An 18142-nucleotide genomic window follows, 5' to 3' on the forward strand; every position below is an offset into this window, starting at 1 on the left:
GCACAGCGCTGGCGTACGAAGGAAACCTTTATTGAGTCCGAGGTAGCAGCAGTGCGGGGGGCAAAGCCGAGCACAGCACAGCCCACGGCCCCCAGGGGGTCACTGCAGGGGTCCGGGTTCAACTGAGGGGAGGGGAGAGGGCGGGGGGATAAAAAAAATAAAGCAGCCCTGGGCTGAGGCTGGGAGCAGCAGGACAGCCCAGCACCGCTCAGCCCACAGCCAGAGGGAACACTATAAAAATAAACCATACAGACACACGTGGAGGAACGGAGGGAGCCCCATGATGGGGGTGGGGGGCTGCGTGTGTGTTCCCCCTCCCCATGCCAGGGCAGCAGCAAGCAGGCACAGCGTGGCCTCACGCTCACAGCACGGCGAACTTGAAGAGGGCCATAATGGCGGCGCTGATGAGCCCCGAGATGGGCACGGTGACGAACCAGGCCATGAAGATGTTGCGGAACAGCCGCCAGTCCACCGCCTTCCTGGAGCGCAGCCATCCCACCGACACCACCGAGCCCACCTGCGGGATGGCACGGCTCAATGCAGCCCCCCCCACCCCACAGCCCAGCACGGGGCTGCAGCTCTGCCACCCACTTCTTCAGCCTCGAGGTTTGCAGCCCTTCCAGGAGCTGCTGGCAGAGGCAGGGAGCCACGCTCAGCACACGGGATACGGCCCTACCTTGCAGTGTGTGGTGCTGATGGGGAGGCCCACGTTGGAGGCGATCACCACGGTCAGGGCGGATGCCAGCTCGATGCTGAAGCCACTGCAGAGATGAGAACAGGAGGGAAAGTGAGACAGAGCCTGCCCCGCAGCCCCCCGCTCCATGCAGGCAGACCCTCCGCGTGGTGGGTCCAAGCCCTGTGCACAACAGGGTGGGCATGCAGGCAGGCAGGCGCTGCCCACAGGCTGCACCAGAGGGGGGCCCACAGCCCCCCCCCCCCGGGCACACACAGCCCCCAGGAGCAGAGCTCCGCCCTACCTGGATGGTGTGATGGGAGTCAGGTCCTTGCCCATGGTCTGGATGACCCTGCGGCCCCACACCCACAGCCCGATGCAGATCCCCACACCCCCATAGAGCAGCAGCCAGATGGGGGTTGCCACCTTGGTGGCCACGTCGCCTGTCTGGTAGACCAGGTAGAGCGCGACCAGCGGGCCGATGGCGTTGCTGCAGGAGGAAGGAGAGCGGGTCAGAGCACAGAGTGCAGCTCAGCCTCAGCAGCAGCCGCAGCACCGCCGGTACCGACCTGACATCGTTGCCACCGTGAGCGAAAGAGCCAAAGCAGGCCGTGAGGATCTGCAGGAACTGGAAGAGGAGGGACACCTCGGGCTTGTCCTGGTCATGCCACTCCTCCAGCGAGCTGCTGCTGCCCTTCCTGTCCCCGAGGCCCATCTCCACTTGAGCAGCGTTCAGATCCACATCGGCGGCGGGGTGCATGTCGGCCACCGCGTTGCAGTAGCTGGTGTAGCTGTCCATGCGGACCCGCTTCTTGGTGTCCACCACGGGCCACGTCAGCTTCTCCATCTCCTCACCCTCCCTGGTCCGGAGGGAGTCCAGGGGCATGCCGCAGATGGCCATGGTGTAGGACGTGTAACTGTTGTTGCGACGCAGGGGTTTGTCCCCCGAGTCCCCCATGCAATCCCCCATTTTGGCCAGGTGCAGTTTATGCAGCAGCTCCTTGTACAGCCCTGAGTCCTTGTGCACGGTGTGGTACTGGTACTGCCCGCTGGAGGTCAGCTGGTGGCCCACGGGCTGGTGGAACTGCACCAGGTTACCGTTGGGCAGCTGAACGGCTCCTGAGAAACGAGACAGCGGTGAGTGCCCAACCGGAGCTGCAGCCCCGCAGCAGCCCGCAGCGCCGCTCACCACTGTCCACGTTGGTTTCCTTCAGGTCGATGCTCGGGAGCCGCTCAGGGGTCTCCTCTGCATCCCCCAGGTTGAAGGACACGGCACGCTCCTCCGCCCGCTGCGGCACAGCAGACCCTGCCTCGCTGCTGGGGCTCTTAGCATCACCCATGGGAGCGTCGCCCAGCGGCACCTTGGGCTCCTGGCGCTCCTCCTTCAGGCTGCCGCTCTTCTCCATCAGCGGGCTTTCAGAGGGACTCGATTTGATCTCTCCTGCAGACAGAGGCAGCTGCCGTTACAGCCCAGCCCTTGGCACAGTCACAGAGCCACACCTGCCCTGCATTGTGTGTCCCCCCCCCCCCATTTACGGCAGATCAATCGCTTTACAGCTTCTCCTCAATTCTGACCTTTGCTGCTCCCCTTCCAGCTCAGTGCCCATCAGTCACACCTTGTCTGACACGCGGCACCAGGCTGTCACAAACCAGCTCATCTCCTATTTTTATCCCCCCCACCCACACGGGGTGTGGTGAGCACCACCATGGGGCTTCTGCCGGTAATTCCTCGGGCACAGATCTCTTCCCAACAAACCAACCTCCCTCAGGCTGCCTTGCGGCCCCATGAGCCATCATTGCTTCCACGCGGTGACCTGAGACAGGCCAGCACCCCACCCCTCCTGCAACCCCCCCTCTCCATCATGAAGCTGTGAGCCCAAACATCCCCACCTGCCTCTGCTTTCCAAGGCGAGCCCTGGAAGCTGAGGCCGCTCCTTCTCCTGGAAGGAGAAGGCAGAGAGAGCCTGCCCTGCAGCTGCATGGAGCTCCAGCAGCTGGAAGGGTTCCGAGGGCAGCCATAAAGCTGTCAGTCACACCCCAATTACAGCAGCTGACAAGGACACTCGTTATCCCCTCGCCTACAGGTCTGCAAACGAGGAAGCGGGCCGCATGCTCTGTGTGTCTGTAAGGGCACGCAGCCCTCCCATGCTGCTGGAGCTACAGGGCTGCTGCAGGAGGTGTTTTTCAATGGGTATTTCTGCCCCGGGGGGAGGATTTCACCAGCCTGCACAGCTCTGCCTCGCAACGCACATTGATCCCCAGGAACACCGGGATGAAAGGTTAGCAGCCTGCAGTGCTGGCAGGGCCACAGGCTGCCAGCCAGCAGCACCGAGCTGCTCCCAGCAGGAATCCGGGGTCCCCCTCGTGCTGTGGGGTTGGCCGGAGGCACGCAGGGCCGTCAGCATGGCCTGCACGCACCCAGAGCAGCTTAAGTGATAAGCAAAGCTGCAGATCCCTGCTAAGAACAGCCCCGTGGTAATGAGATTGGCCACTGCAGAAAGGAGCCGTCCGGAGCAGCGCGCCCTGCCCGCCCAGCTGCACGACGCCACGTACTTACGTTCAATTTTCTTCTTCATTCTCGGACATACAAAGAACCAGACGACGAGAGCGCAGACAACAGCACTCCCCGCCGAAATGAGGAGGATACCCCAGAGAGGCAGTTTGTCAAAGCCCAGCACTAGGAAATAAAACAAGGGATCTTGAAAACCCCGGGGACCCCTCCGTGTCCGACTCTGCTCCCCCAGCCCGGAGACCACACAGCAAACAAGAGCTGGACCTCACAGAGCCCCGCCAGGCTGCGGTCTCCCCCACGGGAAGCTAATCTGTTCCACATGCTCAGGCACTTTCCCTCCCCTCCTGCAGCCAAACCCGATTAGTGCCCGGTGTGCATTCTGCCTGAGCAGCAACAGGAATGCTCTCAGCCGGGCTCAGCCACCGCGCAGCCCTGCGTCCTGCCTTGCTGCAATGTCAAAGAGAACAGCGGCACGGCTGCCGCAGCACCACGCTGCCTGCCTGGCACATGGGGACCTCAGCAGCTCTGGGAAGGGGATTTCTCTGCTGCAACACCTCAACTCAAAGCTCCTGCTCCAGCACCTGCCCTGCAGGAGCAACCCGAGGCGCTCTGTGACCTGGCAATGAGTGCCTTTTGCCAGGGGCTGCCGTGCAGACCCCAGACCAAACAAGAGGTGGCCACACCGGAGGCAGCAACCCGCTGCTCCCTCCGCACCAACACGACAGCTGCACAACACTGTGAGCCCAGAGAGGACAGCTGGAGGCTACAGCCCAACTGCTGCCTCCTCTTCCTCCTCCTGTGGATGCTGCAGGGAAGCAGACACCCCCCAGAGCCTTCCAGGCACTGTTTACAGACAAAACCCTCGGAAGCCAACACTGCCTTCTGTCACTCCACCTCCAGCCTCCAATGACCTCTTCCACTGTTCCACAACAGGAAACCCACTCAGACTGAAAACAGCTCATGCCGAGCAGCTCTGCCTGATGGAAGCTATGATTTGTGTGTTTTCCTGCACCACCTGCCCTCAGCTCTGCGGGCACCGCTCTCTGTGTGCCAGCCTGGCGGGCGTCACGGCCATCCCTTGCCCAGCCATCCCCCTACACAGCAGCCAAACACAAACATTTCAATTTGCTGTTCCCAAAGGGGCTGCAAACTGCGATACGAGCTCCTCTTCTCAGCACAGGTGCCAACTGCAGCGCACCACCTCTTCTTGCCAGGAAACCTCCGGGATAATTAGTTTACTCCTAGGGGCTGGGTGTGTAGGAAGAGCCTCTGGCTCCGCTCCTCACTATAGGGCAAGCACAGCAGCCCCAACAACACCTGGGTACCCAACCTGGGAGGGGGACATCACTATCGGGAGCTCTAGGGGGAAAGCTCAGTGGGGTTTAGTTCAGGCAGGCACCTATCTAGCCCAGAACTCAGCGCACGCTAGCCTGCCGCCTTCTGAAACCGGCACAGGCCAGCCGCCTTCTAGGAGAATTCAGCCCTGAAAAGCAAAAAGGGGTAAATCGGGCATTTAATGGAGGCTTCGTCAAGGATTTCCAAAGCGAGGTTTCAAGCACCGCAGTGCGTACTTACGGGGCGCGCCGGTGTACATGATGGAGAAGAGGTTGATCCCCACGGTGCAGGCGTAGAAGACGGGCAGAGCACGCAGGCCATTGGGGACGGGGTCTGCCTGCAACACAACGTTTGGTGCTGCAGACCGCAGCTCTCACCGGGCACACGGCAGCTCTGGGCTGCAGGTTCTCACATCCCCTCCCCGTGCTCCAACTGTGTGGGGTTTTCATCCCACCATCCCTCTTTTTTGGGAGAAAAGAGCTCCACAGACAAAGCTTTCACCTCTTTCCCACCGGTTCAGGCAGAACAAGGAAGCCCTCGCTTGCAAGCAGCTTACAGCCCTGCAGACCTGCGCCTTGAGGCACCAAAGCCAGCACTGCACAGCACTGCTGCCAACACCAAGTGCTGTGGAGGGACAGCGGGAAGCAGGAGATGGCAGGCAGGGCTCTGAAAGGGCAGTTATGCAAGGCAGCTCCCACAGCAGTGACGCCGGGAGTGTTTTGCAAGGGTTGCCAGGCAGAAAGCGGAGCGATAAGATCTTAACATCTCTTGGAGCAGAAGTAGTTCTTCCAGACCTAAAATCACGGGTGTCATTAAACTGAAACGTGCAGAACAAAGCGCTGACAGATAATGCTGGAGCCGGGCAGCTGGCTGAATGCCCCCAACCCAAAGGATCAGTGTGCTTCAAGTTCATCACCTCCAAAAAATGACCTCCAGAGCTGCACCCCCCCCCCCCCCCAACATCCCAGGTGTCAGAGCCCTTTTTTTGCTGGACTTTCAGACCCTCCAAACAGCAGCAATCTTTTCCAGCACAGACACAGCCCTCTGATTCCCCTGAGGTCTCATCATCCCATCAGGGTCCTGCTGCCACCGGGCAAGATTTAGGGCAGAGAGGAACACGGAGCTTTAAGGACAGCTTTCAGCTGCTGGGACAGAATGGCACACAACGACCAGAGGGTCCTCACGTGGCTGCCCCCAGCACAGCCCCCACCCTGGACCTGTTGCTCTCCAGTGGCCTGGGATGGAAACACTCCCATGTCTGCGGGCAGCAGCTCCCCCAAACACCAAAGGAGACCACAGGGGCTGAACAGAGCACCATGTGATGCTGCTACAAACCACACACAAAGCAGCACCTCAAATCCTGACTTCAGGGGGCTGAAACCCGCAGCAGTGGGGAAGTGGCTGCAGCAGAACAGCCGGGAGGTGTGGGCTGCTCAGGCTGCCTCTCCCACAGAGGGAAGTGCAGTTTCCAGGCACTAGGGACAATTTTGGTCCTCCCGGCTTCAAAAAAAGCCACCATCATCACTCGTCACCTTCCACTGCAGCACAAGAGCCTCACATGAGTCCAGAAGAGCTGGGGATGCAGCTCCAACCTTATTAACTCTGGCAGCAAAGCTGCAGCTGCCCCTGCTCAAACAGCCTGGATGTTTTGGAGGAGGAAAGCGAAAGCTCCTTATCTCCGGGTCCCCACCTCATGGGACGAGGGCTGCCCAGGCTCTCCATCGCCTCCCCACTGCTCCAGGGTGAGAGCTCGCTCAGCCAGAAGGGCACACAGACACACACTGCCCAGCACACAAAGCAGTGAGCAGCGGGAGCTCCCACAGCCCATCATTACGGCCAGGCCATCCTTACCTTGTGGAGAATGAACCTACGGACAAGGAAGAAGAGGACAGCGGACATGATGCCGGAAAGGAGGGGTGAGATGAACCAGGACAACACTAGGAGAAAAGAGGTGCTGTTAGAGCCCCGCTGCAGGAGGGAAGCACGGAGGTGGGCAGTGCTGCTCCTGGGGCATCACCTCACCCGACTCACCGATTTTCAGCAGCTCGGACCACTTGACACCTTTCTGCCCTTTGGCCACCAGCGAGAACCCAATGGTGGCTCCAACGATGCAGTGTGTCCCCGAGATGGGGAGCTTCAAGAAGGAAGCCGCCAGCTGCCACACAGCCGAGCCTGGACGGCAAAAGGGAGGCAGTGAGGAAGCGTAGGGTGCAGCCGGGGGTCACAGCGGGAAGGGGGCTCACCGAACATGGCGCTGATGGAGCCGGCCATCAGCAGGTGCTGCGTGCCGTTGTGCCCATTGTGCCCATTGTACATCTCCACGTCGATCAGCCCCTTGCGGATGGTCTCGCTGACTTTGGCCCCCAGCAGCACGGAGCCCACCGTCTCGAAGATGCTGGCCAGGATGCAGGCCTGCCGCAGCGTCACCACGCCGGAGCCCACGGCCGTGCCAAACGAGTTGGCCACGTCGTTGGCGCCCACCGAGAAGGCCAGGACGAAGGCGATGATGAAACCCAGCACCAGCATCCACAGGAACGGGGTGAGCGGCCCGCCGGGGACGCTCGGCGTCATCAGCCCGGCGGTGGGCCCGGGGAGGGGCAGCTCCATGGCCAACGCTCCGGGGCTCCGAGGGGGTGTGAGCGGAAAGGGGGGGTACGCGGGGGGGACAACTATGGGATCGCTACAATAAATTACGGCGGGGAATTAAATAGGGCTGCGCGGCGGGCGGGACGCGGAACTGCCGCTGCTATAGAGCTGTCCGGCGCGGCGGGAGGCTGCGGGCAATCAGGGTCGAGCCGGGCTCCATGGCGGCGGCGGGCGGCTCATCCTGCGGGCGGACAGCGGGGCTCAGCGCCATTCCCCGCACGGCCAACGGCCGCCCCCCTCCCACCCCGGTCCCGTCGCCACGCGAGGCCTCGCACGGCCGCTCCGCTCACCGACAGCCCGGCAATGGGTGGAAAGGCCGGGACGGCACGCGGGACGACGCGCTCCGATCCGCTCCGAATCACCCCGACCGGCCCCACGCCGCTCCGCCGCCCCCTCCGCCTCTCTCTGTCCCGGCCGCCCCCCGCCCATCCGCCTTTATAGCCTGCCGACACCCAGCGCCCACCCTCTCGTGACGTCAGCATCCGGCTCGCAGCTCTGGTTGGCCAGCTCCGCGCCGCGGGGCCTGAGTCGCGCTGCTATTGGTCAGCTCCGCTCGGCGGCGGAGGCGCGCCCGCCGGGTCCTTGTGCGGGCAGCGCGCCACGAGACCACGTGCGGGAACGGAGCGGGCCGGGCCCGGAGCTGCCCCGAGTTCGGCCCGGCCGCGTCTGGATGCGCCCCGGGACGGACCGAACGCGGCGCTGGGTGCGGCTGGCGGCACAACCCGACGCGGCCCCGGCTCAGCCCGGCGCGGCTCCCAGCGCGGCCCGGTGCAGCTCCAGACAAGGGCCGGGTTCTAAATCGGCGCGGCACCCGCCGTCTGCCGGCCGAGGGTTGGCACCGCCGTGACGCTCCGGTGCCTGGATGGGGGCTACCAGCACCCCCAGGACACCCACCTCTGCCATTGGGTCACCCATCCCTGGTGATGGTCGCATTTGGACCCTCAGCCCTCCCAGGCTGCTGCAGCTCAAAGAGCCCACCCCAAATCGGTGCCACAGCAGCACTGTGCAACTGGGGGCCACCACGTGTTTGCACACCACTGCACACAGCTGCATGTGCCCCCCCGGATGCACGATCCTTTCTGCACTGGGACTGACCCTTGCCCAGCAGGAATCATGGCCCAGCGGGCCCAGGGCAGCCAGGCACAGGAAGTCAGGGTGTTTGATGGGGGGGGGGCTGGCAGCAAGCCTGGGTGCTGTGATTTGTCCTCCCCACTCATGTGGCACGGCTCACTGGCTCCGGGCTGGGCTGCTGCGGGCTGTCACCTCGTGGGGCCACCGCTGACGGGGGTCTGGAGGTGGCATCTGCCCCAGGAAGTGGCCTGGGTGCTCCCGCTGCCCCCTCGTCATGGGGTCAGAGTCCAGCCTGTGTCCCCATAGGCCCTGTGTCCCTGCAGGTCCTGCATCACAGCCACGTGCAGCGCTAAGCGCGTGGAGCCAGGGGTCCTTCACCCCTTCAGGCCACCCTGAGTGGTGAAGGGGATGAGCCCACACCCTCACCCACTCGTGTTCCACAGGGTATCCCGTCTGTCCCAAGTAGGGTCTGCTGGGGAAATGGAGACAGGAGAAGGGATGCTGCTGGGGGGACACAAGGCCATCCTGAGCCAGGAAGCAGCGGGCACACAGGGGGCTCCTGGGGCACAGCAAGGAGCAGTGGGGTGCAGTACATGAACTTGTGCCCTCGTGTGCCTCTGTGAACAGGAACTGAGAGAGGACCCAGGGAACCACATCACTTCCATTGCTGGGAAGGGGATGCAGAAGGTTCTCTTAGTCTATTTCCATGCACATGAAGAAGCACATCCACACCTACCCCACAGCACCACCTGGGCCCCCACACCCTGGACTACCAGCCCGAGAGCTCTGCAGTCACTTTTGATGCAGTATTACCTGTGCCCACCTCTCTTCCTGCTGACCTGGCACGGTGAACCACACGAGGTGTAAGGTTGGCTGGACCGCGTTCATTGCTTTGCCTCCCATGCAGCAGGAGGGTGGTGGAGCTTCGAGCCCTTCTGTGGGGCAAGAGCGTCCTCTGCTGCCAGGATCCTCCAGCTTCAGTCGGTCACCAGCTGTGAGGCTGCGCTGTGGGGCTGCAGTGTGGGGCCAGCAGCTCAGAAAAGCCCCTCCTGAGCACTGCGGAGATAAGCAGGCGGTCTGTGATGCCATCCCAGCGTCGTTCGCTGAGTTACACTTTGCAAAAGAAAAGCAGAGCCACACGCTGTAGAGTTCACAGCTTAGCAGACAGGAGCTAAGCTTAGGGAAAATTTATTTCAGAGGTTGGTAGGGAATTTCACATCACACAAAGGCCCCAAAAGCAGAGTTCCTAACGGCAGTGTTATGCAGGAGTCCCAGCAGGCAGTGCTGGCACATTTGGTATGTGACCCCAGAACAAGGCAGCTCAGTATGAGGCATCAGACGGTGCTGATGAGACATACTTCAAGGACAGGTCATCCCTTCATAGGTACCGTTCCAATGACAGCAATTAACCGAGAGCAAAGGCCTGCCACACAAACCTTATGGCTTACACCCCCACCAGTCAAGGCAGACAGACCAAGGCTATGAGGCTGACCTGCAACCAGGCGGAGTGCAGCTAAAGTTCTGTCTGCAGCCACCGGGGCAGCTTCCCCACTTCCAGACCTACAGGCAACAAAGTGCAGCACGGAGGTTTGTGCTCCACACTGAGAGCAAGTTGACAAGCTGGAGCTCTACAAGGACTATGGAGGTCCTTGGGATGCGATTAGTGGGTGTGGTGGGAATGGGTTGGCATTGGATTTGGCGACCCTACAATCATTTAGGTTGGAGAAGAGCACTATGGCATCAAATCTGATTGTGTTTTCAATGATTTTTGTTTTGGAGGAGCCTAATCATCCTCCAAAAGCTGAAGGCAGGCTGCATTCTCTCCATATAATGACAGAATTAATTCTTCCCTCTGCAGATTCCTATATTCTGCATCCAAATTTGCTTCACTTGGCAGGATTTACTGTAAGTGCAGAGGGACAGCTTGCAAGGAGGTAACAAAGCTTGCATAGATTTGGTTAAAGCATTCTGTTTAAATAAGGCTTTCCTAGCTCAGTTAGATACAAAGTGGCACTGCAAGCCAAAATACAAAAGTTAAGGTTAAAATGGAACTGCCATCACCCAACCAGAGCATTAATCAAAGTTACTACTCAGCAATTAATGAGAGAAAAAACCCCACAAATTCGGAGAAATCCTTATGATTCCCTCCTCCCCGTAACGCGGGACGTACACCAGGAACCCTTCAATCCTCGCCGCCACAGAGCTTCAGCAGGATTTTCCTGTAGTCTCCTGAGCAATCTCCCTGGGAATACAAAGGTGAACAAATAAGAAAGAAGGGCAAAGAGGAGGAGAGAGAGAGGAGAGGGGACAATAAGGAGGGAGAGAGAGGAGAGCAAAGATAGAACAAAGAAATGAGGGGAGAGAGGAGCTCGTAAGGGGGAAGAAGAGAAAAGTGATGAAGGAGAGGGGAGAAGAAAGAGGACAGAAGAGAGGATACAGGTAAGAAGAGCAGATCTAAAAAGGACAAGGGGAAAAAAACAAGAGAGGGCAGTGATAATGGAGAGAAGAGCAGAAGAGGGAAGGGCAGATGGAGGAAGAAGGGAAGGAATGGTTCAAAGACAAGAGGGAGGAGAGTGCAGACAAAAGAAAGTAGAGGGAGAGAGGAGGTTGGAGCAAACTGAGTTACTGAGGAGAAAAAAAGGACCATGGATAATTTGTAAGTTGTACTGAAGTTGAATTCTTCTTAAGGCAGGTTTTGTTCTGCAGTATTTGCATCCTGCTGGGCCATTCCAGAACATTCAGGGACATTTTCAGTACATTTTTGTAACGCCTGCTTCATTTCAGCTGCTCTAAAATGCCCCACAGGTGTCACGGGAGGGGGGGACTCTGAAAATCCCACCTCTTGTGTCTAACGTCAGCAAGTTTACCTTAATGAAGGAGTGGAGAGACTTCCCATACATGGTCAGGAATTCTCTTCTGATATCCAGCATATCTATTTCGGAGCGGGACACCATCACTCTGATCAGGGTGTTGTCGTCTGTTCCCAGGCCCTAGAAAGCAAAGCAACCACATACAGCTAACACAGAACCTTCTGGAGAACCACCCACAGACACGAAGGTCTCAGTGCCTGGTTTTGTGCAGGAGCTGATCTTAATTAGAGCATTTATGTATTAACAGAGCAATCCATTAGCAGCTTGCTCCTGAGTACAACTATTACCCTGATGTGCAGCTTGCCTAGAAAAGCCAGTTTTCTGACTGGCTGCAGCTTCCATCTCATGCCTGCCGTGATGCTGCTGACTTGAGCATGAAAATGCAAGAAAGAAGCAAGCAATCTAAATCCACAGTCTGTTTACCTTCATGGATTTATACAGTCTTTCGGCAAAGTACGCAGGCTTGTTTCGCGTGCACTTTACTGTAAGGAGAGACAAGAACAAGAGAGTTAAGGTCAGTATAAGCAGGAGGCTTCCCATACCTCTGCAGCACTTTCTTCTGTCAAGATGCAACTCCACGCTAACAAACAGCAGGGGCAGTGCAGGCATCCACAGCCAGTGACACACTGGGAGCTGACGTCTCTGTGCTGAGGCTTTAATGCCTCCTGACAGCAAACCTCTGCTGCCAAAGCATCCTCTGGCCAAGCACTCTGTACCATAAAGCACAAAGCTTTCTAACCTGACTGGGTCTGAAAAGCATAGAATTATAGAATGGATTGGGTTGGAAGGGACTCCTAAGATCATTTACTTCCAATCCCCCTGCAATAGACACAGATACCTCCCTCTACACCAGGGACTCCAAGTCTCACCCAGCCTGGCTTTGTGTGCATAAACAAAGACAAACCATGTCTGCCCCCTGAAACCTGTAACGGCCACTCATGGGAACACACAGCACCTCTCATCATTTCATTACTACTTTGTAGACAAGGTTTAAAAGCAGAGCACTCACCCACAGCCAGCAAAGCATCTTCCAGGTCTCCTGACATCTCAGATTTAATGCTGTCTGTTATGTCCTTGTTAGCAATGCTTCTGTATGCATCAAAAACTAGGAGGAAGAGTCCATGGTGGAGAGTCAGAGAGATTCAGAGGACCACTTTGAAACAACAAGCTCCTCATAAGCTGCATGAACGCTGTATGATTCCTGCAGCACTACCAGCTAAATCAGGAACGTCCCACAGAAATAACTCACTTCTATTGCTAACAGTCTTGCTAACTGGCCTATCAAAGCTCTTACCATTTTCAAGACCTGCTACTTCATGCTGGCAGATGAATTTCTTTGCCCCCCGCCCCAATGGTGGTCACACTCCATGATCTCTGCTTTCCATGCTGGAGCAGCAGCAAGTTGCACTTAGGTTTCTGAGGTCCCTTTTAGTCTCAGCAGGGAATAAACCAGCCCAAACGGGAACAGATGCAGTGAGGCTCTCTCAAGGACATTTGTTGACTCAGAGGAGTTCACACTGATTGAACACCTATGGAGCTCCTACAAAAGCATCACGCAAACAGGAAGGAAAGAAAAGCCCAGGACACTGTGGAGGGGTCCTACCTCTCAGTAGGTGATACCTGTTCCGTGTACAGAGGATGGACATAAATTGCACCTCATCTGTTCCCCATTTCTTCTCCCCCGCTTCGTACAGGCACTTAAAGACATTATGGATGACAAAGTAAGGCTCACGGACAAGACTGGGTGTACAGAAGACCTTTAATTCATTGGTGCTGGAGAACTGCTGGCCTGCACTTGTCTAAATCATGGATATTTTCCAACAAGCACCAACCAGGCATGGCAACCCACAACAAAAATGTCATTGCCCCTGCCAAGTAACCAGCTTGTCTAGAGACCTCTCATTAGACACTTGCAAACAAGACTAGAATCATTATTCCCATTTCACAGGTTGGCTTCTCTTCACCACGCATCAGATGCACAAGAATAGATTGCTCATGCAAGGAAGCACGCTACTACGCACCTGAGCATCCTGCTGAGCAAGGGCATCATCCACATATGTGCCCTCATCTCTGTTTCCCTGCAAAGACACAAGGATAGAAGACTCAGCTCACCACAGCACCTACTGGAAGCAACTCCTGAGAGTTCCCCATTCAGGAAGAGCTGCTGGAGATGGCTAATGGAGTCCTTCAAAGGGAATACTAGCTTACAAACACAGTGACACAACTCAAATGTGCTTTGGGCTTCCTTCTGAAAGAAGCAGCAGCCCACTTTACTGGGACATTTAGAAAAGAGCCCACAGCATTCACGCACACCCAGAGTCAGAATCCCCTCCCTGCAGAAGCTGGGTTTGAGGAGCAGGCCATGAGACACGCAGGGTGAGAAAAGGCCAGCCTGGAGCTCCTCACCGCTGAGCACAGAGCTGCGCCCACAAGAAGATCCACCCTGTTCCCCCCATGGCTTGGCTCACCGTTGCCAGGGACACGAGGACCCTTCGAAACATGGAAGATGTGTCAGATACGATGTCATCCTCAAGGGAGCAGCCATATTCTAGCAAGAACACACACATGGCATCCGTTAGGAGCAGGGCTAACCTGGGTGCTGCCCACAACATTCCTAGCTAAGTACAGAACTGTGCCCAGGGCTCTCAGCATCACTGCAGCACTCCAGCCATCATCATTAGTGCTACAGTCTCCAATTAAGCAGCACAGACAGTAAGAAACTGGCAAGAGAGCCATACATCCCGCTGACAGACAGAACGCTCCTCCCCATTTTATTTACATCAATTCAGTTGCTGGTGAAATTCTAGTCCAGCTTCTCCCTGGACAAACAGCCACAGCTCGGCTGGCCAATGTGTCCCACCTAAAAGCTCCCCAGGTTCCTTCCTCCTCACACCTGCCTGCACACACACCGACTGACTGCCAGGCAGCAGGACAAGGCCCGGCCTTTTGCACCACTTACGGAGCTTGTAGTTCTCATTAATGCGATGGATCTCTTCATTGGTGCGAGAAGCCAGAATTTCAATCAGGCAGCCTTCATCTGTTCCTGCTCCCTAGGGAATTGCCAAGGATTTAAGATACCAACAACTGCTTGGGACATGCAAGCAGGTTTCTTTAAGAGTTAATAATAAGCAAGAAGACACACATAGCAAAGCAATAAGACCTTGGCCAGAACTTAAACAATACAACTTAAACAATACAAAAGGAAGATTTCCAAACCTTCACAGCCCTCCTCAGTTCGTGCACGTCATACATAGTGGTGGGAGTCATCATCCCAATGATCACCCTCTCAAAGTTCCCACTCAACTCCGACTTCAAGTCATCAATCAAATCCTAGAAGGCCAAGAGAGGAGGAGTTGGCAGAAGGTCCAGCCTTCGAGGACAGACAGAACTGAGCTGTTCTCCACTCCTCTTCAGGCTCCAAACCTCCCTGCATCAACAACTGCTCCGAACTCAACAAGAACAAAACAGCCTCGGTCAGGTAAAGTCAGTGCCAACCTTTCTCTTATGGAGATTGAGTAGTTTTCCACTTTTCACCCAAGTTACTCAACCACCTTCACACACCTCTGAAGACCACCTACCCTGCCAATAGTGCTCTTATAGGTGATCAGAACTTGCTGACGTTGGGAAACATTTAGTTTGGTCAAGATGTCGATGATGGCATCCTCATCCGTGCCTGCAAGAAATGAAGGGAAGCCAGTCAGGCTGTCTGCACAAGACTCAGAAGTGCCCTCTGGTCTTGTGCCGCCTCCAGTCCCCTGCACAGCCAGTTTTCAACAGCCCCAGGACTCCATCCATGCACACAAAGCTGCCAGGACCCCAGCCCACCAGAGAAGCTGCATTTCAGGACATGAAGGGCAGTTCTGTTTCCACTTCCCAACGATTTTCAGGGCAGTTGTGCAGCAGAGCAATGCAAGCAGCTACATTTCCTTCTAACAAACCACCAGAGCAGCCATTCCCAGTGCTGGGGGAAAACAAAGTCAAACCATGGAGGGAGATCAACTTACCAAAGCCCTTCATGGCCTTTCTGAGTGCCTGCGCTTCTTGCTCAGGGCTGAAACTTGAGACTCCCTTGATTGTTGCCTAAGGCCACAAGAGAAGGATTTAGCAAAGGCGGACTTGCACGGATGCACACAGAGAGTTGGATTGGAAGATAAAAGACACCAAAAAACAAACATAAATGATGTAAAACTCCACCCACACAAGTGATGTTGTGTCAGGTTCTGTCTCACACAGCAGTCTATTCTATTGGGACTTCCCAGGCACATCAGAAAGAAAGAAGCCACGGGGGCACAACCACAGGTAGAAAATATCTCCATATTGCTCAGGGGGATCCCACCCATCAACCCCTGCAGGGAGGGGCAGAGAGGACGGAGCCAGGCTGCATCCAGTGGAGCCCAGTGCCAGGACCAGAAGTTGCCACCAAACAGCAGGAGCACTGCTGTGCTGTGTAAGGGCTGCAGCACTGGCACAGGGACCCAGAGGGGTTGTGGTGTCTCCTCTCGGGGATCTCCAAACCCATCTGCTCATGGTCCTGGGCACCAGTTTTGGTGGCCCTATTGCAGCAGGAGCTGGACCAGCTGAACCCAGAGGTCCCTTCCAACATCAACCATCCCATGCTTCCGTTACACACCACGACGTGCTGTGTTTGGCTCAAACTGGCCATTCACAAACAGGTTTCTTCCTGCTCAGTGCCATCTCTGTGGGCTCACACTGCCTCCTACGATCCATCTCCGTTCCAATCAACAGCAAAACAGTGCTGACCTTCGTGGAGGCTTTGGAAAACAGGCACAGAAATAACCACTGCATGGGTGGAACCCTGTGGGTTGAACTGGGAGGGAGCAGAGTGCCCAGAGAGCTTATCTGGAAAAATACTTGCTCTGTGAGCTGACATGCAGTTGGATTTTTCATTAACTCCCAAGCAGGAAAAGCAGAGATGTGTGGGGCACTGTCCTCTAGGAGGAAACAGAAAGGAGTTACAAATTCACCACTCATAAAAAGCCAAACGGTGCTCCTCCTGCCCTATCTACGCTCCTTATGTTTATGTGATCTGAGCAGATGCCTGGCACGGCGTGGTACAGCAAACAAGCACACTCACCATCGCTCGAGGTTTCAGTCAGTCTCCTGTTGCTTAGGTCCACCAACAGCTGGCAACTGCAATAAAAACCAGTTTTCTAACTAACAGCTGGTGCTGGTTAAGTGATTGTGACCGTAAAGCACGACGATAAGCACATAATTTCCCAGTCTGGAAGAACACCCACAAACACACACACAGCCTGTCTGCTCTGCACCGAGCCAACAAGGGCCGCTTTGCAGCAGGACAGCAGCTCTGCATGAGAGGGACGTGGTGCACAAGCAAACAATGGCACTAATGGTTAATAAATGCCTTTTCTATCCCTAGAGTGACAGCCTGGCTGAGGTTACAAAGAGAAGCAGACCAACGCCCTCATCCTGCTGTCGGTGAGCCCAGCCCTTGTGCAAGAGCAGCAGCACCTGCATGTGACTCTTACACATCTGGAACATCACTGCAGTGCGCTGCCCAGGCAAGCAAGCTCAGCATGGCATTGGCACACAGCAGCTCCTCCTGTTCCCTCTTTCATGGAACTGGGGGCAATCTGCAACCCAGGCATCAGAAACGTGAAGTTTCTGCTCTTCTCCGATCCTTGGCAGAAATGCAGGGCCGACGTTTGCTTTGGGCGTTAAGTAACAGTCCTGCATCCGACAGACAGATTCTGATGCAGCTTTGCCGTCCGGTTGCTCTGTACGTGTTCGCGGGGCTATTCAACGAGCAGATCGCGGCAAGAAGGAAAGGCCGATAGAAAAGACCGAGGGAAGCAGAAAGAAAACCGAGCACGGGGAAGGAACAACGCGGAGGTGACGCTGAGAACCGGCTGCGCTCCGCGGGGGGGGGCACGGCCGGACCGGACGCCGCAGCTCCGCGTTCCTCCCCACACCCGCACGGCGCCCCCCCGCCCCGCCCCGCGTCCTCCGGGCCGGGCTGTCCCGCGGTCCGTCCCCACGTTCCCTCCCCGTGCGTGGGTCCCCGCGGGGACACTCACCCGCAGCGGAGGGAGAGCTTCTGCAGCGCGGAACGGAGCTCTGCCGGGCCGGGCCGTGACGCGGCACCCACGCCCCGCAGCGGGGAGGGACTCCGGGCCCCAAGCGTTCCACCCGCCCATAAGGGGCGACCCGGGGAAGGGCGGATCCCGACAGCGCCGGGAGAAAAGCGCCCGTGGGGGAACCGAAGGGGAGGCTCCATCGCAACCGGGCGACACGCGGCGGTGCCCACGCCGCGCTGGGAGCGGGACGCGGCGACAGAGCGAGCCGGAACCGCAGCGCCTCCCGGCGGACCGATCGGGAACTGCCGGCATCACGGCGCCCCCTCGTGGAGGGAACGAGAGACGCCTCGGGAGCGACGGGGAACCCGCAGCGCACTGCAGGGCTGCGATGTGCTGCTGCAGGGCTGCGATGTGCTGCTGCAGGGCTATGATGTGCTGCTGCAGCAAGAACCGCTGCTCCTGTGCTGACGGATGGAGGAGCTCCGCGCCATCACTCACAGCACGTGGTCCCCAGGTGGCACGGCAGGATGCTCCCCTCCCTCTCTCCCTCCCGTCGCTCCTCAGCTCCCGCACGCTCCGGTTATCTGCCGAAGGATCGGAGGATCCTACAGAGGGATCTGGACAGGCCTACCACATCCCGGCCCTCCTCGTCCTGCAGCCCCAGCCGGGGCCCGGCCGCCCCGGAGCCCTGGAAGCGGAGCAGGCGCATGGCATGGACAGCCGGGCCGCAGCCATAGAGGACGCGCGCAGTGATGACGCAACGACGGCGCGACGACTGATAGAAAAGACCCCTCACATCCGGAACTGGAAATAAGATGGCGGCCTCAGTGATATCCCACAATCCCCTCCGCCGGAAGTGACGCCACTGCTCGCGATCAAAATGGCGCGCTCCGGTTGCCGCGTTATATCCCACAATGCACCTTGCCGAAAGTGACACTATTGCGCATGATCAAAATGGCGACTTCCTCTTGCCGCGGTA

General features: G+C 57.4%; 2 protein-coding genes across 3 annotated transcripts; both read right to left on the reverse strand.

Moving 5' to 3' along the window:
* Positions 1-10: 10 nt before the first annotated feature.
* On the reverse strand, positions 11-7590 carry SLC20A1 (solute carrier family 20 member 1). The gene is made up of 11 exons (XM_072357099.1): positions 7457-7590; positions 6764-7347; positions 6552-6692; positions 6372-6457; positions 4761-4857; positions 3231-3350; positions 1863-2114; positions 1243-1792; positions 978-1163; positions 677-761; positions 11-517 (listed from the first exon to the last, which is right to left on the reverse strand). Exons 2-11 carry the CDS (start codon positions 7125-7127, stop codon positions 362-364), a joined length of 2037 nt encoding a protein of 678 aa, XP_072213200.1. The 5' UTR covers positions 7128-7347; positions 7457-7590; the 3' UTR covers positions 11-361.
* Positions 7591-9382: 1792 nt separating this feature from the next.
* ANXA4 (annexin A4) lies at positions 9383-17917 on the reverse strand. Of its 2 annotated transcripts, none has more exons than XM_072357164.1 (13): positions 17662-17917; positions 16203-16258; positions 15112-15187; positions 14686-14780; positions 14324-14437; positions 14067-14157; positions 13576-13655; positions 13129-13185; positions 12711-12804; positions 12117-12212; positions 11531-11589; positions 11105-11227; positions 9383-10479 (listed from the first exon to the last, which is right to left on the reverse strand). In XM_072357164.1, the coding sequence occupies exons 2-13, from the start codon at positions 16203-16205 to the stop codon at positions 10420-10422; spliced, it is 948 nt and encodes a 315-aa protein (XP_072213265.1). In that variant the 5' UTR covers positions 16206-16258; positions 17662-17917; the 3' UTR covers positions 9383-10419. The 2 variants fall into 2 exon arrangements, with proteins under 2 accessions (XP_072213265.1, XP_072213264.1); XM_072357163.1 differs by lacking the exon at positions 17662-17917 and adding an exon at positions 17164-17417.
* Positions 17918-18142: the final 225 nt, after the last annotated feature.

The sequence above is a fragment of the Excalfactoria chinensis genome, chromosome 25, assembly GCF_039878825.1.
Source record: "Excalfactoria chinensis isolate bCotChi1 chromosome 25, bCotChi1.hap2, whole genome shotgun sequence".
In the NCBI taxonomy this organism is placed as follows: Eukaryota; Metazoa; Chordata; class Aves; order Galliformes; family Phasianidae; genus Excalfactoria; species Excalfactoria chinensis.

Excerpts from the sequence above, each read along its gene's own strand:
- SLC20A1 (XM_072357099.1), bottom strand. The coding sequence starts at position 7,127 with ATGGAGCTGCCCCTCCCCGGGCCCACCGCCGGGCTGATGACGCCGAGC. Across the intron at positions 6,693-6,763 it reads CTCCATCAGCGCCATGTTCG|GCTCGGCTGTGTGGCAGCTG; the intron begins GTGAGCCCCCTT and ends TTTGCCGTCCAG. Across the intron at positions 1,164-1,242 it reads CACGGTGGCAACGATGTCAG|CAACGCCATCGGCCCGCTGG; the intron begins GTCGGTACCGGC and ends TTCCTCCTGCAG.
- ANXA4 (XM_072357164.1), bottom strand. Across the intron at positions 14,438-14,685 it reads ATAAGAGCACTATTGGCAGG|GATTTGATTGATGACTTGAA; the intron begins GTAGGTGGTCTT and ends TTGGCCTTCTAG. Across the intron at positions 11,590-12,116 it reads AGATGCTTTGCTGGCTGTGG|TAAAGTGCACGCGAAACAAG; the intron begins GTGAGTGCTCTG and ends CTCTCCTTACAG.